This window comes from Neomonachus schauinslandi, chromosome 1 (assembly GCF_002201575.2).
Source record: "Neomonachus schauinslandi chromosome 1, ASM220157v2, whole genome shotgun sequence".
Lineage (NCBI taxonomy): Eukaryota > Metazoa > Chordata > Mammalia > Carnivora > Phocidae > Neomonachus > Neomonachus schauinslandi.
This window is the reverse complement of record NC_058403.1, coordinates 203,776,843-203,801,772: the sequence shown is the minus strand read 5'-3', so window position 1 is coordinate 203,801,772 and position 24,930 is coordinate 203,776,843. Positions and strand designations below refer to the sequence as shown.

Genomic DNA, 24,930 nt, shown 5'->3' with positions numbered 1-24,930 from the left:
AAAAGAAACTCAATTCAAAATATCTTACCCAAGTTATACTGCAGAGCAGTGAAAAGAGGTAAACTACTGTTATACACAGCAACTGTAATGACGCTCACAAATACAATGTTAAGTAAAAAACAACAGGAAAAAAATTATACATGACTGTGTTTAATGTTCAAGAAAAGGCACACTAACCTAAGGTGTTAGAAATCCAGAAAGTGGTTATCTTTGAAGAGAAGAGATGAATAAGAATGTGGAGTCATAGGGGCACCTGGGTGGCTCAGTTGGTTAAGCGACTGTCTTTGGCTCAGGTCATGATCCTGGAGTCCCAGGATCGAGTCCCACATCGGGCTCCCTGCTCAGCGGGGAGTCTGCTTCTCCCTCTGACTCTCTCCCCTCTATCTCTCATTCTCTCTCTCACAAATAAACAAAGAAAATCTAAAAAAAAAATATGGAGTCATAAAGGGGCTTTGGGGTACTGGATAGATGATTGATATAGATAGATGATGGATAGATGATGATGATGATAGATAGATAGATAGATAGATAGATAGATAGATAGATAGATAATGGATAAAATATATACAGTTTTATATCTAGTTTCTTACAAATATGTGTACATAAAATATATATAGTAGTACATATATAGTTTCTTAAAAGCTTAAACATACACTGACACAACCCAGCACTCATATTCTCAGAGATATGAAAACGTATGTCCACACAAAAACTTGCACATGAATGTTCATAACAGCTTTATTTGTAATAGCCAAATTGGAAACAACCTTTTGTGAATAACTGGAAAACACATTACAGTTCATCTATACCATGGATACTACTTAGTCATAAAAAGGAAGGAACTATTGATACGTGCAACCATTTAGTTTAATCTCAAGAATATTACACTAAGTGTAAAAAGCCAAGCTCTATCGAAAGCCTACACACTGTGTGATTCCATTAATATATCCTGTTGGACATGACAAAGTGTGAAATAATATGTGTACAAAGTATTCTTTTTAGCAAAGACTGGAAACATTCATCAAAAAAAAAATTGGTGAAAAAAAAAGAAAATTGCACTACTGGGTATTTACCCCAAAGACACAGATGTAGTGAAAAGAAGGGCCATATGCACCCCAATGTTCATAGCAGCAATGTCCACAATAGCCAAACTGTGGAAAGAGCCGAGATGCCCTTCAACAGATGAATGGATAAAGAAGATGTGGTCCATATATACAATGGAATATTACTCAGCCATCAGAAAAGATGAATACCCAACTTTTACATCAACATGGATGGGACTGGAGGAGATTATGCTAAGTGAAATAAGTCAAGCAGAGAAAGTCAATTATCATAGGGTTTCACTTATTTGTGGAACATAAGGAATAACACGGAGGACATTAGGAGAAGGAAGGGAAAAATGAAGGGGGGGGGAATTGGAGGGAGAGATGAACCATGAGAGACTATGGACCTGAGAAACAAACAGGGTTTTAGAGGGGAGGGGGGTGGGGGGATGGGTTAGCCCGGTGATGGGTATTAAGGAGGGCACGTACTGCATGGAGCACTGGGTGTTATATGAAAACAATGGATAGTGGATCACTACATCAAAAACTAATGATGTATTGTATGGTGACTAACATAACATAATAAAATTTAAAAAAAAAAAGAAAATTGATATAGATTGTGGCACCATCTACTCATGTGAAATAAAGAGCTGTAAAAAAAAATTAAGGCTATGAAAATACCACCAAAATAAATTAAGTAAAGGGCAGACTCTGGAAAACAGTATGGATGTTCCTCAAAAAGTTGAAAATAGAGCTACCATACGATCCAGCAATTTCACTACTGGGTATTTACCCAAAAGATACAAATGTAGGGATCCGAAGGGATATGTGCACCCCGATGTTTATAGCAGCAATGTCCACAATAGCCAAACTGTGGAAAGAGCCAAGATGTCCATTGACAGGGGTGCCTGGGTGGCTCAGTTGGTTAAGCGACTGCCTTCGGCTCAGGTCATGATCCTGGAGTCCCGGGATCGAGTCCCGCATCGGGCTCCCTGCTCGGCGGGGAGTCTGCTTCTCCCTCTGACCCTCCTCCCTCTCATGCTCTCTGTCTCTCATTCTCTCTCTCTCAAATAAATAAAAAATAAAATCTTTAAAAAAAATAAATTAATTAAAAAAATAAAAATAAATAAAAAAATAAAAAAAAATAAAAAGCAGATTCCCGGGAGTGCCTGGGTGGCTCAGTTAGTTAAGCGACTGCCTTCGGCTCAGGTCATGATCCTGGAGTCCCTGGATCGAGTCCCGCATCAGGCTCCCTGCTCGGCAGGGAGCCTGCTTCTCCCTCTGACCCTCCCCTCTCTCATGTGCTCTCTCTCTCATTCTCTCTGTCTCAAATAAAAAAATAAAATCTTAAAAAAAAAAAAAAGATGTCCATTGACAGATGAATGGATAAAGAAGATGTGGTATATATATATAATGGAATATTATGCAGCCATCAAAAGGAATGAGATCTTGCCATTTACAATGACATGGATGGAACTGGGAGGGTGTTATGCTGAGCGAAATAAGTCAAACAGAGAAAGACATGTATGAGGAATTCTTAATCTCAGGAAACAAACTGAGGGTTGCTGGAGTGGGGGTGGTGGGAGGGATGGGGTGACTGGGTGATAGACACTGGGGAGGGTATGTGCTCTGGTAAGCGCTGTGAATTGTGCAAGACTGTTGAATCTCATATCTGTACCTCTGAAACAAATAATACAATATATGTTAAAAAAGAAGATAGCAGTAGGGGAAGAATGAAGCGGTGGGGGGAAATCGAAGGGGGAGACGAACCATGAGAGACGATGGACTCTGAAAAACAAACTGAGGGTTCTAGAGGGGAGGGGGTAGGGGGATGGGTTAGCCTGGTGATGGGTATTAAGGAGGGCACGTTCTGCATGGAGCACTGGGTGTTATACGAAAACAATGGATCGTGGATCACTACATCAAAAACTAATGATGTAATGTATGGTGATTAACATAACATAATAATAATAAAAAAAGTAAGGGGCAGCAGATAAGATGAGTACTGGGTGTTCTATGCACTGATGAATCACTAAATTCTACCTCTGAAATTAATTTTAAAAACACTAAAAAATAAATTAAGTAAGAAATGCAAGATGTAGAAGAGTATTATAGTATGCTACTTTCATGTACAAAAAGAGGGGAGAATGTGTGTGTGTGTGTGTGTGTGTGTAAAGAGACTGGAAGGTTATATAAAAAATCATTAATAGGGACAATCCATTGAGGGGGCTTGTTCAGAACTGGAGGGATGGGGACCTAGACTGTACACATTTTAAAAGAAATTTTTTTAAAGACAACGGAAAGCCAATGGAAGAGAAGGTAAAAAGAAAAGGATTCGGGGCGCCTGGGTGGCTCAGTTGTTAAGCATCTGCCTTCGGCTCAGGTCATGTTCCCAGGGTCCTGGGATCGAGCCCCGCATCGGGCTCCTTGCTCTGCAGGGAGCCTGCTTTTCCCTCTCCCACTCCCCCTGCTTGTGTTTCCTCTCTTGCTATGTCTCTCGCTGTCAAATAAATAAATAAAATCTTTTAAAAAAAAAAAAGAAAGAAAGAAAAGAAAAGGATTCCAGGATATAAGGGAGCAGAAATTAGGGTCATGATGTGAGCAACCCAACAAAGTCTCACCAACATTGTTGGTGGCAAGAGTAGAACAGAGATTCCCTAATCCCCACGCAAAGTGCACTTGGTAGGGTTAATGAAGACTGAGCCCTTCATGCGGCTGACAGGAGGGCATTTTTTTAATTATTATTATGTTATGTTAATCACCATACATTACATCATTAGTTTTTGATGTAGTGTTCCATGATTCATTGTTTGTGCATAACACCCAGTGCTCCATGCAGAATGTGCCCTCCTCAATACCCACCACCAGGCTAACACATCCTCCCACCCCCCTCCCCTCTAGAACCCTCAGTTTGTTTTTCAGAGTCCATCGTCTCTCATGGTTCATCTCCCCCTCTGATTTCCCCCCCTTCATTCTTCCCCCAGGAGGGCATTTTTAACAAGGATGTGGTTTGAAGTCAAGCACAGCATCTGACCTATGGCAGGTGACAAGAATTGTTTGATAAATTCATTCATTTGCCCTTATTGACTTTTCTGACTTTCTAGGAGCTTTCCTTGGCAAACCAGACTGCATAAATTCTCTTCTTTGTTGAACTCCCATCATGACAGAATGAATGAAATGACATTGATTCAGGCATCTGAGTGCCCTGTGGAGGGTTTGGACCACCAGACCTCCCTGCCTAGGAACTGCTATGAGGCTCAGTCTGGGCGAGGAGAGGATTTGGCTGGGGGGTGGAGGGGAGTGTTCAGTGAGAGTGAATCCCTGGTGACTTTTCCATCTCCTCACCCCTCCGTCATCTGAGAGTGCACATACCCCAGGGAATAAGCCCATGTGGCAAGAATGGAAATAAAACAATTACCATTTTCTTTCTTAACAAGGAGCCATGGGGATAGAGTCCCCAAGAGCCCCCAAGCTGTAAATATCCTACTGCGTCCCTGGCCCCCTGCTCACCTGCCCCAGGCGGGGCCAACACATCATTGCCCCCACCCAGACATCAGACTTGTCTCAGCCACCACAACTTGAGTGGTCTCCCTCTGCCCTTCCTGAGGGCTTAGCACTGACCTCAGGACCTTCTGGAAGTCAGTGGAGAAGGAGGTTTGCCAAGACCATCCTCTTGGTGATACCATCCTCGTAAGTGAGTGAGGGATGGGGAAGGAGAGTGAGCTGGATGGGACTGGGAAAGAGGAAATCCTTCCATTTCTGGATACCCAGAGAGAGAAGTGTCTGAGACCAATTCTACACCCTCTGAGTGGATAGAGGGCACAGAGGGCACAACCTCTGTAGCAGGTCATGAGAAGAAAGAACAGTTAGAGTCTGCAGTTGAGGGACACCCACACAAATGAGAGAGATTGAAAAGCAGTTCTCTCCACTGTGGGTGGTGGTTCTCCAGATGTGGTCCCCTGACTAGCATCATCAGCATCCCTGGGAACTTCCTAGAAGTGCTGATTCTCAAGTCCACCCCAGACACTCCAGGGCATGGCTCCAGCCCTCTGGGAGACATTGATACAGCTCACAGTTGAGAACCACTACTCTAGTGCACCCAAGGACTTCATGTTAATACCCAAGGACAGCTGCACATGTGTTGCCAAGAAGGGACTCTCAATAATGTATGCAGCCCAGAGGAACCTAAGCATCACCTTCAAAGCCTCAAACAGAACTCTGAAAAATCACAATAAGTATTAAAATATTTGGCTAGCAATCTCTTGAGGTTACCAAAGAGGAGATTATGCTGCTTCCCTTCCTGAAAGCCCCCTTTCAACACCTCTTCCACCTCCAGGGGTCCTGCTCCTCATGGCAGATATTTGCATCCCTCCCCTTGTTCTCACAACACCTCAGAGTCACATATAACCTCTCCTATACACACCTATCTACCTACTGTGTTCTCCCATATACATCCTGATCCCCCTTCAGCTAACCCTAAATCTTTCTGGAGACCAGCGTTCCTTGGAAGGCAGAGTGATAATAATTCTAGATGCTTGTGATTGAATGGTTTTCCTAGCAAGTATTGACAGCAGAGTTTAGCTTTGAAATGCCTCTTCTCATGAAGCGCACTCAGAGAAGCAATGGCATGTGAGAGAGTAAAAATAAATCTGTCCAGATGGGACATGATGCAGGTGCAAGCTGAGGGCCCCCTAGCATCGCTCTCAGACTGGCTCCTCATTGTCAGGTGTGGTCAAAACCATCTCCCTCTCCTGGATGTTGAGAGACCTGCACATAAAGAACCTGTGACTCCTAAGATGGCTCAACACTCTGCGTACCTGGGTGGTGCAGTCAGGTAAGCGCCTGGCTCTTCGTTTTGGCTTAGGTCATGATCTCATGGGTCTTGAGATCAAGACCCACGTCAGGCTCTGTGCTCAACACAGAATCTGCTTGAGTTTCTCTCTCCCTCTCCCTCTGCTCCACCCTCCAGCTCGCTCTCTCTCTGAAATAAATAAATAAATCTTAAAAAAAAAGAAGAAGAAAAAGAAGGCTCAACACTCTACAGATATGGTCACTAAACGCCTCTGTTGTGTTCTTGTCCTCAATTGCCTTTAAGACATGGGGACCTAACCAGGTAAGCAATGAGTTAAAGAAGATCCTCTCTTTGCTGAAAAGAGTCAATATTGAGGTTTTACAAAAACGTGGTGAGTCATGCCATGCTGGGCTTTTTCTATATCATCCATGTATTGTAAGAGAAATATGTGGCACCTAACACACTCTCTATAAATGTTCACAAGTGAAAGGAAGAATCACTGTGCACACCAGGGGATGGAGACCTGGAAAGGCAAATGCAACCAGGCTTTGGCAGTCTCGTGTGGATGGGATAAACATATGCTTTCTTTGGGCTTTTGACATGAAGCTGCTCCTAAGTCCCAAATTGCTGAAGCCAAAGCAGAGAGGAGTTCAAAAGTTACCTCTGACTCTGCGGATTAAAATGGCCAAGGATGAACTCCCAATTCCCTTCTAAGTACATGGGGAAGTAAAACCAGGGTCATCCCCATTAGCAGTGTTAAATGGGTGAACAAGAATATTATCACAACATGCCTACATGTGGGCATTTCTTTAAATGTTGGTCTCACATTGGTCACTATTTTCATATCCATTCATAGCAGAGTGTTCTTTTATAAACGCACTTTTTTTTGTCATCATATTTCTTACAGGAATAAGCACATGGCACAATTTGCTTTCCATCAAACAGGCATTTGGGCATATTTTTGTCATTTTTATGAAACCAGCTTACCTTTGAACCATCCAGGCTGTGTCTGGGAGTTTTATTTTGAATAAACTTCTTAAACAGCTGTTTGACATACTACAACAATGTATATTTTCCTGAGGGTAAACAACTCTTTCAATTTCTAGTGACAGCCTCTCTAGAACATAAGAGAATATAAAAAATTTTGTCCTGCAAACCTACTACTAATGGCAAAATATACTTCCAAAATACCATTAGCTTTAAATTTCCAGATACTCTTTTTTTACCATGGAAGTTTTCTTTAAAATCTCCATTTAACCAGCTTTCTGGGTTCATCCATGGTCTCTACGTCCTCCTGAGCATGTATTGGGTGCCTCTCACAAAGGATGAGAGAGGGTCTAGTGTAGTGATGACGTGGTAGAAGATCATAAAGTGCCCCAAATAAATTTGGCCGTCATTGGAAGCAGAGGAAAAGTGTGAACTGTCTTTGTATCCTTGGTCATTAACATGAAATGGATGCAAAAATTGTATCATGTGAAGGAAGGATGAAACGGAGGGAGGGGAGAAAAGAGAGAAAGATGAAGGGAAAGGAAGACAAGGAAGAAAAGAGGCTGATCAGATTCCCTTTCCCTGTGCTGGGTTTCAGTTTAGGCTCTATTCAGCTTAATTTTGTTTTCTGCGAAGCTTTGTTCCACTGAAAACACAAAGGTGTTTATGGGCAATGTCTAAGTTGTCTCTAAACAACTGAGTTAGGTTTTTGAGATGCAAACTATCTTTGGCACGGATGGGTTTGTTGGGGAGAAACAGAAACCCACAGATTTTCACAGAACTCTGCAATCTTAGCGGGGGCGGGGGGCAGGACTGGAACTCCATCTCTGACTCCCAGCTTTGTGTTGCTTTCCTCTCCCCTTTTTTCCTTTGCAGTAGACACAGGCTGTCCATGGAACCAAAAAACCAAAAAAAAACAGAGTCTCAGAATTCCTCCTTCTGGGACTCACAGAAAAGCCAGAGCTTCATACTCTCCTCTTTGGGCTGTTCCTCTCTGTGTACCTGGTCACCATCTTGGGGAACCTGCTCATCGTCCTGGCCATCATCACAGACTCCCGCCTCCACACGCCCATGTACTTCTTCCTCTCCAAACTGTCCCTCGTCGATACCTTCTTCTCTTCCACCACCGTCCCCAAGATGTTGGTGAACCTTTGGACCCAGAACCAGGTCATCTCCTTTGTGGGCTGCCTTGCTCAGATATACACCTTCCACCTGTTAGGGACCATGGACAGCTCCCTCCTGGCTGTGATGGCCATTGATCAGTTTGTGGCCATTGTCTATCCTCTACGCCACTCAGTCATCATAAGCCCTTGTGTCTGTGGGTTGCTGGGGGGGTGGGGGCATGGCTGATCAGCAATCTCCGGTCACTCGTGCACACCTGCCTCATGGCTCAACTGACCTTCTGTGCTGGCTCCAAAATCCCCCACTTCTTCTGTGATCTTCTGTGATCTCTGCGTTGAAGCTCTCCTGCTCTGACACGCACACCAGCGAACTGGTGATTTTTGCTTTTGGCATCATCATGGGCATCAGCCCCCTCTTGTGCATCCTCCTCTCTTACACTTGCATTTTCTGGGCAGTCTTCAAGATCCCTTCTGCTCAGGGCAAATGGAAAACCTTCTCCACTTGTGGTTCACACCTCTCTGTGGTATCACTGTTCTATGGCACCATCTTTGCTGTGTACTTGCAGCCCACATCTCCTGACTCCTCCCAGAAGGACAAGGCAGCTGCCCTGATGTGTGGGGTGGTCATCCCCATGCTGAACCCCTTTATACACAGCCTAAGGAACAAGGACATGAAGGCAGCCCTGAAGAAGCTCATCAGCAAAGCAGTCTCCTCTCAGTCCGAGAATAGAACAGTTGTTGGGTACTTAGCATGTTCCAGAACCACTGTTGGGTGGTGGGAACACAGAGATATGTCCCATCCCTGCCCTCAAGGCATTCAGAATTGAGTGGGGGATAGAGATATGTAAATAAATCATTATGGCACACCGTGGTAAGTGAGTCATAAAGATGAATGAAAAACTGTGGGAAACCAAAGGGAGAGGTGTGCATTTTCCCCATGATTTCTCTTCCCCATGAAGATCAGAAGGCTTCAAAGAAGTCTTAAATTGGTCCTTTCTGGGGTATTGGGCTTATGGGATCGCTACGTGGGTAATATAGTTGAACAAAAGATTGGCTACACCATTTTTTTTTTTGCTACACCATTTTAATATTGATAAAGACAACACATAGTAGCCAGTTACAACACCATGCTTCCTAAGTGACCTGAAGAAGGACAATGAAAGCATCTGTTGAGATTAGCTCACTTATTATTCGCTTCAGCAGCCACCAGCCTTGGTTTCACGGGGACCTTGTGACCACCTCTTGTGCCCATGACTTTGGGGATCTTTGTCATCATCAGGCCTCCCGTGTGCACCTCCCCCACCCCACCCCCCATGTATTGGATCATAAGAGGCAATGACATTTGGCTCCCAGGTATTGTGATTCAACAGGTTGGCACTGAACCCTGGAATCTGCCTTTTTAAAAAGCTCTCCAGGTGGCCCTGAAGCAGGGAGTACGCAGACCTCTGTCTGAGGACACAGGCCCTTGGACTAGCTGCAGAGTCCATGTGTTTCTTGTGATGTCCATCACCTGACTTCAAACCCAATCTGATTCTACAGGCACGATCAGAAACAAGCAGATAGGATGGACTGGGATGCATGGAAATTTAGTGTTGGGAGGTGAATTGTGTCTCCAAAGAAGATGTGTCAAAGTCTAACCCCCTAGGACCTCAGAATGTGACCTTACCTGAAAATAGGGTCTTTACAGAGATAATCAAGTTAAAATGAGGTCATTAGGATGTGTCCTGATCCAGTATGACTGCCAATCTTACCTAAAGGGAGAATTTGGACACAGACACAGGAAGAAGGTCATGTGGAGATGCAGGCAGAGATGAAGGTGATGGTTCTACAAGCCAAGGAGCTCCAGAGATTGCCAGCAAACCACCAGAAGCCAGGACAGAAGCGTGGAACAGATCCTCCCTCACAGTCCCCAGAAGGAACCAACCCAGATGATACCTGATCTCAGACTTCTGGCCCCCAGAACAGTGAGACAATAAGTTTCTCCTCTGGTTTGTGGTGCTTTGTTATGGCAGTCCTAGCAAATGAGTATGGTGAGTTTAGGAAGGGCTGGCATCATGCAAAGACCACATCTCCTCAAGTCCATGACTCACTACATGTCTGGTTAAGAGTCTGGGTTACAACTGGAGGAAAAGATGAAGGATTTAAGTTGTATGGATTCACTTTCTGGGTCTCAGTGTGTTGACAATAATGGCATTTATTGCATGCTGGGCACGTGCTAAGCCCTTTGTATGCATTATCTCATTATATTTTAAACAACAACCTTAAAAGGTAGGTGATATAAGTTCCTATTTTACAGATAAGGAAGCTGAGGCTTGCAAAATGAGGCTGCCAAAGTTCAAACAGAGGACCCATCCCAAAGTCCCAGATCTTAACATCACATGATGTTGTCTAGAAGTTGGAGCCTAGAGCAAGGATGTGCAAATTATCCCAACCCACAGCCTGTTTTTGTATGGCCTGCAAGCTAAGAATGGTTTTTATATTTTTAAATAGTTGGGAGAAAATATAAAAGAAGACTATTCTATGACAGATTAAAATTATATAAAATTCTAATTTTAGTGCTCACAAAGTTTTATGGGAACACACCCATTAATTTATGTATCACCTACGACTGCTTTCAAATTACAGAGCAGAGTTGAATAATCTTGACAGAGACTCTATGGTGCACAAAGCCTAAAATATTTACTGTCTGGCCAGCCACAGAAGGAGTTTGCTGACCCCTTTTCTATAGAAGAAGAAACTGATACTCAAGTAGATCCGTGAACCAGAACATCAGCATCATGGGGATTTTGCTAGAAATGAAGACTCAGACACCATCCCAAGCCACTGAATCATAACTTTAACAGCAACCCATAGGGCTTATATGAGCCTTAAAGTTTGGGGATCACAGGGATAAGTGGGGGATGGAAAGGAGGGCTGTAGAGATGTGGGACCCAAGTAGGCCTTCAGTTCAGAGATAAAGGAGAACCGGACCTGGGGCATTTTTCCATAGACATTTTCCGTTTTTCCCTACCATAGACATGGTCCTGGAGAGGAAGGTCCCAAAACCACCCCAAACGCTTTGAAAGAATTACAGCTACAGCTTGAGGACATGGCCACCAGGTGGCGATAGTGTTGTTTCACAAAATGCATTTAAAGCTTCTCTATTTCAGAAACATTTATCCCGGCTGTAAACTGGCCCAGTTCCCCTACCTCAGGTGTAATCGTCCCCGGGGAGGGAGAGCATGTGCAAAGTTCCCGTGGTGGGACGGAGCCCACGGGTTGTTCAGAGAAATCACGGGGAGGTGTGTCCCCAGCCTACAGCAAGGGGAATGGGGTGTGTGGGAGGTTATGGGGGACAGCAGGGGTCACCACGGGGATTGGTCCACAGGGCAGAGGGGACCATGACATGAAGCAGGGATGTAGGGCGGGGCCCAGAATTAATCCACTCATGAGTCATCCCATGGATTGGGGGTCAGAAAACCTTCTATAAATGGCCAGATAGTAATTATCAGCTTTACAGATCATACAGCCTGTCATAATGACTCATCTCTGTTGTTCCAGCATGAAAGCCACCATAAACAATACATCAAAGAGTAGAAATTGAAACTTGAATTTCATATCATTTTACATGTCATGAAATAGTCTTTTTTTTTACTCTTGAAAAAAAAAATGCGTTGACATCATCAAAATGATTCAGAAAGATTCTCAACATATATCTACCTTCCATGTGCTTCTCTCCCTCCAGATTGTAGTGGTAAAATAGAGTATGTATAAAATATACTGTAGAAGTGGATCTGACTGTTTGGGTTTTTAGTGACTGGCGTATGTTCACTCCTTTTCTCCCCTCACCCCAGAAACCCTCCCACATACTTGCTTTAGGTTCTAATTTGACTACCTGGCAACATGGGTTCCCAAATATCTCAACTACCAAAATATTTCAATTGTCACCCATAAAAAGGAAATCGGGAGGAAGTTTTCACCTTCTGTATCAACTGGCTGGGCTCCAGGATCTCAGGAAAAAACCTAATTAATTTGCAAGACAGAAAATCCTGTCTCAAATCTGCCAACCAGTGTGAGCTTTCTAACATTACATATAACTGGGCACATTAATCCCACGGTTACCACTAAGGCTCCTTCATAGACACTAGGTTTAAAGTTTTAATTATCAAACAAAATTATCAAAAGTAGCTCATGAAATGTTTTCTTTTGATTTGTTTCCAACCATTTTAAATTTTTAAAAATAGTTCATAGTTCAAGAGCCAGATTTGGCCCACAGGCTCTAGTTTGCAAATCCTGGTACACATGGATGGGAGTGACAAGAAGCAGAGAGACCAACAGGGACCAAAGAGTGAGAGGTGAAATGGGCTGAATCCCAGGACCAGAAAATGAAGGGATAGATGGTGCCACAGGAACTTTGCATAGCTAATGCCTCCTCAGCTTTGAGATTTCAAGGCAAACCCCACTTCCTCAGAGAAGCCTCTCACCCCCTCCCTATCCCAGCTATATCAGTTGCCCAAAGACATTCACTAGTCCTCATTCTCCTCATCACATTAGTGACTTTATATTCATTTGTATGATTCTCTGATGAATGTCTATTTCACCCACTTAACTGTGAGCTGAGAGCTGAGAGACCATGTTTTCTTGCTTATCTTGCCCAAATCCATATGGCAGCCACTGAAAATATACTTGTTGACTGAGCGAATGAATGAATGAACAAATGAATGGATGAACAAATGAACAAATGGGAAGGCAATACAATGGCAAGAATCTAGGAGGTAGGCTGGGTTGGAACAGAGACATCTAACAGTCAAGATTAAGTTGCTGTGATATGCAATGTAAACTCTCCTTCCACTCTCCCAGCCTCAGTAAAACCTGTCACACACCCAGGAACCTTGGTGAAACCAAGGAGAGAGGCCAGTGCACCTCATCCTGGACAAACCAGGAAGAGCGAGCTCACCGTGAAGCTATTTAATTCAGCAGTAACAGGAGACCATGAGAAAATAATCATCTGGTAATTCTCCAAAATTTCAGCGAGGGTGTCAGAAGGGGCTTGAGCCCATTTATTGGGGTCTGAAGGAACAGAGTGACCCTGGCCAGTATTAGAGCACAATAACACTTCTTTCTCTATACATGGGATTTTGTTGGGTGATTCAAAGCAATTTGGGAGACTCAAACACTGAGACTCAGAGAAGGAAAGTGACTGTCCCAAGGCCATATGCTAGATCAGGGCCGAGGGAGTATTAAAATCCAGTGTAGCATGACCTGAAAACCTGACCCCTCCCTCCACCATGTTGGATGGCCTCCCAGGTGAGTGACTTACCCAAGGTCATGCTGCAGCCCCATGTGGGGCGCTGGAGGACAATAGGTGGATCAGCTGGTGGAAAAGAAAGCCACTTTCAGCAAGGGATGAGAAAGGGTGCAGCAAGGCTTCAGCCTGAGGTCCTGGAGGGGAAGCTCCTACTCCCAAAAGTACATTTGCTAGGGATTTGGGGAGTCACTCCTATCTCTGTGAACCTGTGTACTGGGAAGTCCCCAAGACCACCCTCAGGTTCAATGATTCACTAGAAGGCATCAACAGAACTCAGCAAAATTGTTATATCAGTTTATTACAGGGAAAGGATAGAGATTAAAATCAGCAAAGGTAAAAGGCACATGGGGCAGGGTCCAGAAGGGACCAGCCACCAGGGGACCAGGTGTCCCCTCCCTGTGGATTCATGTGGACAGCACTTAATTCTCCCAGCGATGATGTTCGACCACACACATTGTATACTGCCAACCAGGGAAGCTCCTGAGTCTTCTTGTCCCGAGAGTTCATCGGTATTAGTTTCCTACTTCTGCCATAATAAAACACCACAGATGCGGTGGCTTAAACAAGAGAAATTTATTTTCTCAGTTCTGGAGGCCACAAGTCCGAGATCAAAGCATCGGAAGACTTGATTCTTTCTGGGGCCTGACTCTCCGTGGCTGGTAGATGGCCATCTTCTGTGCCTTCATATGATCTCCCGTGCCCTCATATGATCTTCCCTCTGTGCACACATCCTGTGTCCAAATGTCCTCTTCTCATGAGGACAGAGTCCTATTGGATTAGGGCCCACTCTAAAGACTTCACTTGATTTAATCACAGTTTAAAGGCCCTATCTCCAAATACAGTCACATCCTGAGGAACTGGGGAGGATGGGGTGGTTAGGGCTTCAACATATCAATTTGGTATAGACACAATTCAGCCCATAACAGCCACAGAGACATGGCTGATTGCCCATGTGACTGACCTTGGTTTCTCAGTCTCTGGCCCCTCCAGGTTAAACTGACACAGTGTGGCCCAAGGCCCCCACTATAAATCACATTGTTAGCATGGCTTCCAGATATACAAAGAGATTCTTATCAAGTAGGATACTCCTAGGGCTTAGGGGCTACCTCCCAGGAGCCAGTCAAGGGCCAGATGTTTTTGTGGAAGTGCAGTTGAGCCCAGAGACCTGGGAGAGAGGAGGGAGGAGCTAAGGAATGACATGGGGTCTCCGCCTGGCCCTTCCCACCCCTGGCCACTTGCCCCAGCTGACCAGTTGGTCACCCCTCTCCAGGCTGCCTCCCCTTTCTCTGGGACAACCAGAGGTCCTGCAATCTGGACACGACAAGAGCTCTTGGCATGGCTGCTGGTGGCCAGTTGCTGAAGTCCTGGGGTGTGTACAGGGGCCTGTCCAACAGGAGAGCCCAGCAGACCTGCAGCTGATGGAAGGAGGGCACTGCAAGGGGGCCTGGAGGCTCTGTTGCACCTCAGCTTCAGCTCCACAGCTGGCCTGCTGGGCTTTGCCAAGGGCCCCTGGGAAGCCCTGGCCAAGGTATGCTGCCCCACTAACTGCCTGCCAGATGATGCCATATCCCACCTCAGGAAGCTGCCTCATGGTGACGTGGTGACTTGGCCACCCTCTCTACCTCTAGCTGCTTGATGCTGCCCTGGGGGACATCTCTGGGTGACCACCTCTTCCTTGGCTCCTGTAAGGATGGACTCTCAGTCAGGCAAGGGCCTCTTCACCCTGGAAGGTGACTAACACAGGCACAGGGACAACTGGGAATGACAAAAGTGGGCAGGGAGAGCTGGGAGCCTGCTCCCCGTGATCTTCTCCAACTTCCATTCCCAGGAACTAAGGATCCCAGGGAGATGGCAGACAGGAGGCTCAGCCCACAGACACATGCCCCGCTTCCATTATCCCCACCCCCACACCTTGGTAACAGGGGGAGTTATCCTTCCTTTTGGATGGACAAAGAAACTGAGGCCTAGAAAGAATGTCTGCATTTGGGGTCCTCTAGAAGCTGACCCTGAGATAAGGATTCAAGTGCAGGGAGTTTGTTTGGGAAGTGGTCCAGGAAATGCTGGAAGGGGGTGGAGAAATGAGAAAGAGAAGGGAAGGAAGTCAGTAAAGAGTGTACTGATATTCAAGTTTCCAGTGGCAGCTGGAGCTTGGTCCCATGGGGATCTGGGGGGGTCGATATGGAAGATACACCTTCCGTCATCCCACATGAGGGGTGAGGGAGCTGGGGTTCATATCCACCAACCCCCACTGTCTGCCACAGAGGTGCAGAGCTCTGCTCAAACCTCACCAGCCCCCTCCACCTGCATTTCTTCTTTCAACATTTTGCTGGGGGCTAGATTTATCCATCGGGCACCATAAGTACAGTGCATCATGTCTGCAGCCAGTGAGAACATTTGGGGGAAAGAGAATACACACACACAGGCTCCTAAATCCAAAGAGCAGCTACCAAAATCCAGACTTCACAAAATGTGAAACTCAGTATTCATAACCATTTTATTAACACTTACCAAGAATTTCTGGTTGCTGAGAAAGAATCATAGCCAACAGTGAATTAAATGAGCTAAATAAATTAGCCAAATAAATGCAACAGGAAAAGAAGAGAAACACTGTTAAAAGAATATTCTGTTACCAAGAATGAATGAATGAATGAATAAATAAATAATAGATAGATAGATAGATAGATAGATAGATAGATAGATAGATAGATGATAGATATAGATATGCTGTGTGAGTGGTTTTTAATCATTTGGTGTGATATGGGTGGGGCCAAGGGCTGCTTTCATTCCCATATCAGCCTCCAGCTTCTCTGAGGTGCTGGGATACCCTGATGGGCCCCCCTTTTGTCCCCCTTGCCTGGGACTTGTGAAGAGGTGTTGTCTTGACCCTGACCTCTTCCCCACTGTCAGCAGCTACCTCAAAGTCTCCTGGGGCGTATCCCACCACTCTCCAGCCTGACTCCTCCCAAACACACGTCCAAGAAAAATGAACAGAACCTGAGAGACCCATGGGACACTGACAAGCATACTAACATATGCATAATGGGAGTCCCAAAAGGAGAGAAGAGAAAGGGATAGAAAAAATAGTTGAAGAAATAATGGCCAAAAAAAACCTCTCAGAGTGGATGAAAGATATGAATCTGCACATCCAAGAAGCTCAACAAACTCCAAGTAGGATAAACACAGAGATCTGCTTTGAGATACATGATAAGCAAACACACACAATCTCCTCTATGCAAGCCTCTTGGCCACCCCTTCTATCTAGGCCTCTGGCACCTGGCACCTGATCTCTTATGTGAACACTCAGCAGTGAACTAGACAGATGTGCATCAGGTGGAGTCCCAGTTTTGACAAGGACACAGATACACTAGAACAAACACTGAAGCTATTAAGTTCAAGCCATGAGAGTGTTCAAAGAAATGAAACACAATGAGGTAATAATGAGTGGACAGTGGTGGATACTCAAGGAGGGCCTCCCAAGAGGGTGCTCTTGAAACTAAAGGATGAGAAAGAGGCAAATTCAGGAAAACCAGAGCTTCCCAGACAGAGGGGACTACATGTGCAAAGGGCCTGGGACAGGTACAGGTTGATGTAAAAGAGGACCAGAGAGGAGGTCATGGTAAGCAATGGGGACAACAAAGGAAATGAGGCTAGAAGTCTTACTGGGAATCTTTATTCTAGGTGGGGTGAGCAGTCATGGAAAGACTGTACAGCAGGGGTGTACCATAATCTGGCTTCAGTTTTTAAGTCCACTCTGGAGAATGGAATGTAGGAGTGAAGCAGGTTAAATTTTCCAAGACGGCCACAATATCTCCCATTCCACATCCTCTTCACAAGGTCACCTTGACATAAGGCCCACTGAGAGGGGTGGGGGTCTATGTCCCTTCCTCTTGAATCTACAGATTCAAGTGCCAGAAGTGACACATGACACCCAAGGCTGGGTTAGGAAGGGTAATGCAGCTTTGGTCTTGTTGACTTTCATCCTGGGTGGCCATCGTATGAAACCTGACCACCCTGACTACTGACCTGCTGGTAGGAAGCCCAGGCCAGAGGGAGAGGCCCATGTAGCTGCCCCTAGTCCACAGCCTGTGAAGAGGTCCCAGCCCTCAGCTGTGATCAGTTGCAAGCCCTGGAAGTGAACATGCCTGCAGATGATTCCAGTCCCCTATTTGTGGAGTCACCCCTAAACCTCAAAGCCTTTCCAACCAAGGAGCAGAAACAATCAAAATCAGCTCTGCCCTGCCCAAATTCCTTATCTACAGCATCTGTGGGCATCATAAAATGGCTTTTAACACCACTAGTTTGGAGATGGTCTGTTAAACATCTGAAGTAACTGGAATTTAGGGTATGGGAAAATTGGGAGAGACCCAAGTGGCATCCAAGAGACTAAAGAAGAGAAGGTGTTGTGGAATGAATGGAGTGAGGCCAGGGCTTGCACCAGGCTGAAGCAGTAGATGGGGGAAAGGGGAGGAAAAAAGCGCAGGATGCGTTTTGAAGGTAAACCCGAGAGAACTTGCTGTGTTCGATCACCAAAGGAGCGGGTGGGTAAGAGGGAAGACTAGGGCTCAGGACTGTGCCAAGATATTCACAGTTGGAGCGAGGAAGGTAGCATAGAGCCCCCATCTCCTCCCCACCAGGCCCGGGCGACTACATATCCCAGCATCGCTCGCTCAGGCCGCGGGAAGGTGAAAAAAAAAAAAAAAAGTTGGGGCCAAGCATTCCCGGAAGGCGCTTCCTGCTGGCGCGGAGCGGGGGGCGGGCGGGGCTGGGGAGGGCGGGGGGCGGCGCGGCCGGAGCCCGGGGCGCGCACTCGGCCCGGCCCGGGCCCCAGCATGGCCGAGCCGCTGCTCAGGAAAACCTTCTCCCGCCTGCGGGGCCGGGAGAAACTTCCCCGGAAAAAGTCGGACGCGAAGGAGCGCGGTGAGCCGGGGAGGCGGCCGAGGAGGGGGCGCCGAACCCCGCCCCGCCCGGGAGATGGTCCCGGAGCTCCAAGGCGGGACGGCTGGGGGGCGAGGGGGAGCCCCGCGGAGTCCCCTGCGGCCCCGAGTGGGGGACAGAGAGCGGGCAGGGGTCCTGGCAGGAAGGGGCTGGGCGGGGGGGAGAGGGGGCGCGGACCGTTATGTGCGCCTGGCTCGCGATGCCGGCGCTGCGGGCTCCTTGCGAGGCCCGGGAGGGGGCCTCGTCCCTGACAGGAAATGGGGCCGAGACCGAGCGCCTGGAGGGTGGAGGGGAGGAGGAGTTGGGAAGCTGGCAAACGGGCCCAGTCAGTCCAGGCTGGGACACCCTGCGCCCTGGAGACCCGGGACGGGAGATGGGTAGCGAACTCCTGCAGAGGAGGGAGAGAGGCGGTGCATCAGCCACAGTGGCCACCCCCCAGCCCCCTCCCACCTATTAACCAGTGACTGCAGCTGCGCCCACCTTAAGCAGCCCTAGGAAACTCTCCCTTTTAGACGGGCGGGGAAACTGAGGCACAGAGCAGTTGGGTCATTTGCCCAGAGCCAATGAAGTGACTTAAACAGCTCTTTGGACAAGCTACTAATAGAGACCCCCGAGACAGGACCCAGGGCGTTGGAAATCAGAGTTAACCAGAGGAGGGAGTCCACCAGCAAACTAGACCTGGGAGCTGCGTGGGACGGAAAGTCCGGGAAGGAAGGAGTTAAAGGAGGGAGGCCTGACGACTCTGCGATCTGACCTTCCCCCCACCCCCCCACCCCCGCCCCCAATCCTTTCCCAAAGATTCCCAAGGTTCCTAGAGCAGAGAGAAGGGACAGGGGTGCCCACGCACAAACACAGACAGGAAACAGCCCAGGATGTCAGAGAAGGGAGAAGGGAGCAAAGGGGAGGCCCCAAGGCGTTGACCGTGGGGATCTGGACTGGGCTGAGAGACAGGGCCCACTCCAGGATGGGAGCAGAGTCTAGAAGACAGGCAAGGGGTGGTGGGTGGGGGGAGTGCTGTAGAAAGGGGGACCCCAGCACTAGTTGTCGCGCCTGCTCCTGTCTTCCGAAAGGAGCAAGCCAGCCTTCACTGTGGGCTGCATGCTTGACCATAACCCGGATGCCTAGGAAGCAGTCCCCACGAGTTCTCTGATGCCTCCCTGGAGGGGGGCATTGAATTTCCCCATTTCACAGGAGGGCACTGAGGCTCAAAGATGGAAAGCAACTTGCCCAAAGCCACCCAGTAAGAAAGGACAGGGGCAGAGCTCCATGCCAGGGGTGGGAGGTAGAGCTGAGAATGCAGGGCCCAGGTCTGGAGATACCCCACTGGACACCTGAGGTTGAAGGGCGGAGGGACACCGTTTGGGACCCCAGGACCTAAGAGCAGGTGGGCTCTAAGCTGGCAACCAATGAGATTGCTGGCCTTTGCCCGCCCATTCCAAACAAACTGGTGGAGTGAGTGCCAGCACTTTGTGCACCCCAGCCCTGGCCCCTGCTGGGGAAAGAGCCAGCGGCCTGGGGCTGCACTGGGGGCAGCTGGGTCTCACTCCCCTTGCTCTCTGCCAGGCCGCCCAGCCCAGCGCCCGGAGCCCAGTCCTCCAGAGCCAGAGCCCCAGGCTCCCGAAGGGTCCCAGGCTGGAGCAGAGGGGCCCCCAAGCCCTGAGGCATCTCGGAGCCCAGCTCGGGGGGCCTACCTGCAGAGCCTGGAGCCCAGCAGCCGCCGATGGGTGCTGGGTGGGGCCAAGCCACCGGAAGAGGCTGCTTTGGGTCCCAGGGCACCTGGCAGTGGGGAGCCCGCTGGTGAAATCTGGTACAACCCTATCCCTGAGGAAGACTCCAGACCCCTGGCACCTGAGCCCGGGGGACCACAACCAGGCTCAGCTGAACTAGAGGGCCCGGCCTCACAAGGTGAGCACAAGCCTCATACCTCCAGCCCCCCAAGATAACCACAAGCCTCACCCCCGTCCCAAGCCCAGGCTTCTGAACCCTGAGATCTGCTGTTCCCCAGGCACAGCCCCTGCCAGCCCCCCAACCAAAGCCTCCCGCACGAAGTCCCCTGGCCCAGCCAGGCGCCTCTCCATGAAGATGAAGAAGCTGCCTGACCTGCGGCGCCGACTGAGCCTGCGGGGCACCCGGGCTGGCCGAGAGCGTGAGAGGGCCGCCCCCGAGGGCTCCGTCATCAGCCGTTACCACCTGGATAGCAGTGTGGGGACGCCGGGACGGGCAGCAGGGGCTGGGGCCACACGGGACCCTCAGGCCGGTTACCTCAGTGATGGTGACTCACCGGAGCGCCCAGCAGGGCCTCCATCGCCCACTGCCTTCCGGCCCTACGAGGTGGGCCCATCAGCCCGAGCACCCCCCGCCGCACTCTGGGGCCGCCTCAGCCTACACTTGTATGGGCTGGGGGGGCTGCGGCCGGCACCCGGGGCCACCCCAAGAGACCTCTGCTGCCTACTGCAGGTGGATGGGGTGGCCCGGGCCCGAACGGGGCCACTGAGGGGGGGGCCGGATTTCCTGCGGCTGGACCACACCTTCCACCTGGAACTCGAGGCTGCCCGGCTGCTGCGGGCCCTGGTGCTGGCGTGGGACCCCGGTGTCCGGCGGCACCGGCCCTGCGCCCAGGGCACTGTGCTGCTACCCACAGTCTTCCGAGGTAGGATACCTGGCTGCAAGGGAGGAGCGGTGGGCACAGGATGCAGATCTCCCTTTCCCCCAGGGTGTCCAGGGTGGGGGTGTGGCTTGGAGCAGGGGGCCAGGGCATAGAGCCTGTGGGGCCAGACCCCACAGATCCCCTTGCGTCTTCAGGCTGCCAGGCCCAGCAACTGGCAGTGCGCCTGGAGCCCCAGGGGCTGTTGTATGCCAAGCTGACCCTGTCAGAGCAGCAGGAAGCACCAGGCACAGCTGAGCCCCGAGTCTTTGGGCTGCCCCTGCCGCTGCTGGTGGAGCGGGAAAAGCCCCCGGGCCAGGTGCCCCTCATCATCCAGAAGTGTGTTGGGCAGATCGAGCGCCGAGGGCTGCGGGTGAGCCCCCTGCCCCATTCCAGCTGGCCCTCAGACCTACACCCCAGGACACCCAGCAAACAGAGGCCGGGCCTTCCCCACACATCCGCCCTGCCTGAGACACAGCTAGCTCCAATCCCAGCTTAGACAAGGCGGGAGGCTCCCCTAGACCATAGCACCCAGCCGAGAACCCATAGGTCATCCATCTGTTTAGTAATACATGGTCCCAGACCTTCTGGAGCTCAGAGTCCGATGGGAGAAAAGACATGATTCCAGTAACTCACAGGTGTAAAACTGGGGCTGGCACAAGAGTGAAGAAGCTGGGAGAGCTTAAAGCAGGGTCTGATGCTGGTTGGAGTAGTCAGGAAGGGCTTCCCAGAGGAGGTGACAAGTGAGCTGAGAAGGAGGGTGGTGCCGGGACGAATGATCCAAGCAGAGGGTTTCCACGGCCAGGTTGTTCAGGCAGCCAGGTGGGGACCCCATGACAGGTGTCAGAGGAGCAGGAAGGCAGCTGGTGAAGCCACAGCCAGCCCCCAACCCCTCAGCCCACTGCCACCCTGACCCAGACCTCCAGCCCCCACCCCACCCGGCCCTGATCCGTTTGTAGCACAGGCAAGAAGATCTCTCTCTGTCCCCACCCCTAGGTGGTGGGGCTGTACCGTCTGTGTGGCTCGGCAGCCGTGAAGAAAGAGCTTCGGGATGCCTTTGAGCGGGACAGTGCAGCCGTCTGCCTCTCTGAGGACCTGTATCCTGATATCAATGTCATCACTGGTCAGCATGCCCTTCCTGTCCCCTGCCTGCTCCCTATTCAAACTTCACCTCAAGGGAGTCCCTATGACCCCTCTGCTCTGGGACCTCACCCTTTCTGCCTGGCTTTGTTTTCACTTTCCTGTGCCTGTCCTCCTCTTCCCCCTCCCAGCCCCAGCTGACCCCTCCAGCCTCAGAAGCCAGGGATGCCCTGACCAGAGTGGGCCCTGTGTCCACAGGCATCCTCAAGGATTATCTTCGGGAACTGCCCACCCCGCTCATCACCCAGCCCCTCTATCAGGTGGTGCTGGAGGCCATGGCCCAAGGACCCCCAAGCAGGGCACCCTCCAGCACCGAGGGCACCCGTGGGCTCCTCAACTGCCTGCCAGATGTGGAGAGGGTAAGTTGGACCTGGTGGGAGTGGGCAGGACTGACTGGGCTGATACCAGCAGAGTATTTCACCCACACCTGAGCCCATAATGTGCATGAACTTGAGGCACTGTCACAACCCTAGAAAGTAGGTGCTATCAGTATCCCCACTTCATAGCTATGGAAACCTAGGCCCAGAGCAGTTAAGTGAGTTGCCCAAGGTTGCACAGCCAGGATATCACAAAAATGCAGGCTCTGAATACAGGTCTGTCAACCTACCCACAAGGGAGGTTCCCGGCTGTGGGATCCTGGAGAAGTCCTGACCCTCTGTGCCTCAATACCCTCATGGGGTATAAACCCTAACACAGGATTAATGCTAGCCCTGCTTAATACAGAGAAGATGGGACAGGCACAGGAAAGTGAAAACAAAGCCAGCTAAGTTGCCTTCGTCCTCCGTCTCCCCTCCAGCATAATACTTATATCAAAGCCTTAGCTCAGCCATCAACCAGCTCTGAGATCTCGAGTTTCCCCACTCTGGGCCGCCTTAGTCTCCCCTCAGGTTTGACAGGGGGCCAGCTTCACCCCTCGTGATTCCCAACCGTCTTCTCTCAGGCCACGCTGACTCTTCTCCTGGACCACCTGCGCCTCGTCTCCTCCTTCCACGCCCACAACCGCATGACCCCGCAGAACCTGGCCGTGTGCTTCGGTCCCGTGCTGCTGCCGGCGCGCCAGGCACCCGCCAGGCCCCGCATCCGCAGCTCTGGGCCGGGCCTCACCAACGCAGTGGACTTCAAGCGCCACATCGAGGTGCTGCACTACCTGCTGCAGGCCTGGCCAGGTGAGCCCGCCCCTGGCCCGCGCCGCCGATCCAGGCCAGGCCGCCGCAGCGATGCTTGTTCGGGCGACCAATCAGAGTCTCGGGCTTCAGGCGTGCCACGCCCCCCTCCCCCGCCCGGCGTGGACCCTTGCGTAAACCGGTACCTGGTAGCCTCAGCAACCCGTTCAGATTGGGCCAATCCCGCTTGACGCGGTCAGAGGCCCTGCCTCTGGACCTGCCCATCAGAGGGCCGGTTGCCTAAGCAACCAGTTCTCCCTCGGCCGGTGAAATCCCGACGCGGTCGCGGGTCGGGTCTCCCGTCGGGCCAATCAGGGGCCTGGTTAGCTAGGCAGCCAGCCAGTCACGAGCCCCGCTCTTCCCCGCAGATCCTCGCAGGCCCCCGGAGCCTCAGGACCTCGCCCCGTACCTGCGGCCCAAACGGCAGCCGCCGCTGCACTTGCCGCTCGCCGGCCCCGAAGTGGTGGCTCGGCCCCGCGGCCGGGGCGGCCCCGAGAGCCCCCCCAGCAATCGCTACGCGGGCGACTGGAGCGTCTGCGGACGGGACTTCCTGCCGTGTGGGCGGGACTTTCTGTCCGGGCCGGACTACGACCACGTGACGGGCAGCTACAGCGAGGACGAGGACGAGGAGGCGGGCGAGCCGGCGGGCGCCGCGGACTTCGAAGACGACTTCGAGGCGCCCTTCAACCCGCACCTGAACCTCAAAGACTTCGACGCCCTCATCCTGGACCTGGAGCGAGAGCTCTCCAAGCAGATCAACGTGTGCCTCTGAGCCGGGCGGGGCAGGACCCCGGTGACGAAGGGCCGGGCTCCTGGCTGCTGAGGCGGTGCCCCGGCGACCGAGGGGACCGGAGGGGACCAGACCGGTCGCCCGGGCCGCCGTCCCGGTTGCTGGGGAGTTGCCTAGTGACCAGCCAGCCCGTTGCTGAGAATCATTCCTCGTTTCCAGTGCTCAGTGATGGGGCGTTGGTTGCAAAGCCTGGGGACTGGGGACTTTCGGGACCAGCTGTTGGGGACATCTTTTCTAAGTACCAAGGGCTTCTCCCCTTGCTGCCAAAAGGCACTTCTCGCGCTTGCTGGGCTGGCCTCTCTTGCCCCTCCCCCTTGGCCCGGGAATCACCAGTTACTGTGAGCATCACCCTGAGATGGTGAGACACCGCCCCCCCTTCTTCTACACCCCCAACCCCCACCCCCACCCCGTCAGTCTTCTTGCTGCTGCCAACCAAATCAGTATTAGCTTTAAGCACCGCACTCTGCTTCTCCCTGCCCTGGAAGGTCCAAGGACTATCATGAGGTGCTATTTGGGGCAGGGTGGGGGAAAGCCCCTATCCTGGGCTCTGGCTGGATTAAGGGCAGCCCAGGGCCTTTAGAAAAATAGCTGGTTTCCCCACCCTCTCTTCCAAGGAAAACCCCGTGATTGCCTCAAACCAGGAAATGGAGATAGCAGAGTCTGACCCTTCCCCTCCCCTGTTCTTCCTCCACATCCCTGAAGAAACTGAGCACTTACAAGACCTCCCTTTCGGAGGGGCCCCACCTGAAATGTCAGGCTGGGGGCACTTTGGTACGGAACATATTTATTGCCTCCGTGCGTGTGTGTCTGTGTGTGAGGACTAGTGTGCATGGACACGTCTGGGACAGGTGTATGGGGCTCTTTCAGGGACCTCTGAGGGGGAAAGAATTTGCAGTGGCCAGGCACCCTGAAATCCCCAGTAATGGAGCCTCAGTGGGCCCCAGAGTTCCAGTGGGAGAGTAGGTTCCCTCCTGTCTCCCCCTTTTCCCTCACTTCCATCTTTGTGGACAATAAATCAGTATGCACAA

At 50.5% G+C, this 24,930-nt stretch overlaps 2 protein-coding genes across 3 annotated transcripts; both read left to right on the top strand.

Annotated features, from left to right (window-relative positions):
• The first annotated feature begins 2,824 nt into the window (after positions 1-2,824).
• On the top strand, positions 2,825-8,791 carry LOC110574480 (olfactory receptor 1I1). The gene is given in 6 exon segments (XM_021683181.1): positions 2,825-2,849; positions 7,745-8,157; positions 8,160-8,270; positions 8,273-8,659; positions 8,661-8,745; positions 8,748-8,791. Coding segments are annotated over 6 exon segments (1,065 nt in total).
• Positions 8,792-18,014: 9,223 nt separating this feature from the next.
• Positions 18,015-24,924, top strand: SYDE1 (synapse defective Rho GTPase homolog 1). 2 transcript variants are annotated; one of them, XM_044916898.1, is made up of 8 exons: positions 18,015-18,147; positions 19,918-20,070; positions 20,171-20,815; positions 20,968-21,182; positions 21,806-21,932; positions 22,148-22,308; positions 22,890-23,115; positions 23,481-24,924. In XM_044916898.1, exons 1-8 carry the CDS (start codon positions 18,060-18,062, stop codon positions 23,882-23,884), a joined length of 2,019 nt encoding a protein of 672 aa, XP_044772833.1. In that variant the 5' UTR covers positions 18,015-18,059; the 3' UTR covers positions 23,885-24,924. The 2 variants fall into 2 exon arrangements, with proteins under 2 accessions (XP_044772833.1, XP_021538983.1); XM_021683308.1 differs by having other exon boundaries at positions 19,729-20,070.
• The last annotated feature ends 6 nt before the right edge of the window (positions 24,925-24,930 follow it).

Coding starts and splice junctions, on each gene's coding strand:
- SYDE1 (XM_021683308.1), top strand. CDS start 18,060: ATGGCCGAGCCGCTGCTCAGGAAAACCTTCTCCCGCCTGCGGGGCCGG. Junction 18,148..19,728: donor GTCGGACGCGAAGGAGCGCG/GTGAGCCGGGGA, acceptor GCTCTCTGCCAG/GCCGCCCAGCCCAGCGCCCG. Junction 21,183..21,805: donor TCGAGCGCCGAGGGCTGCGG/GTGAGCCCCCTG, acceptor CCCCACCCCTAG/GTGGTGGGGCTGTACCGTCT.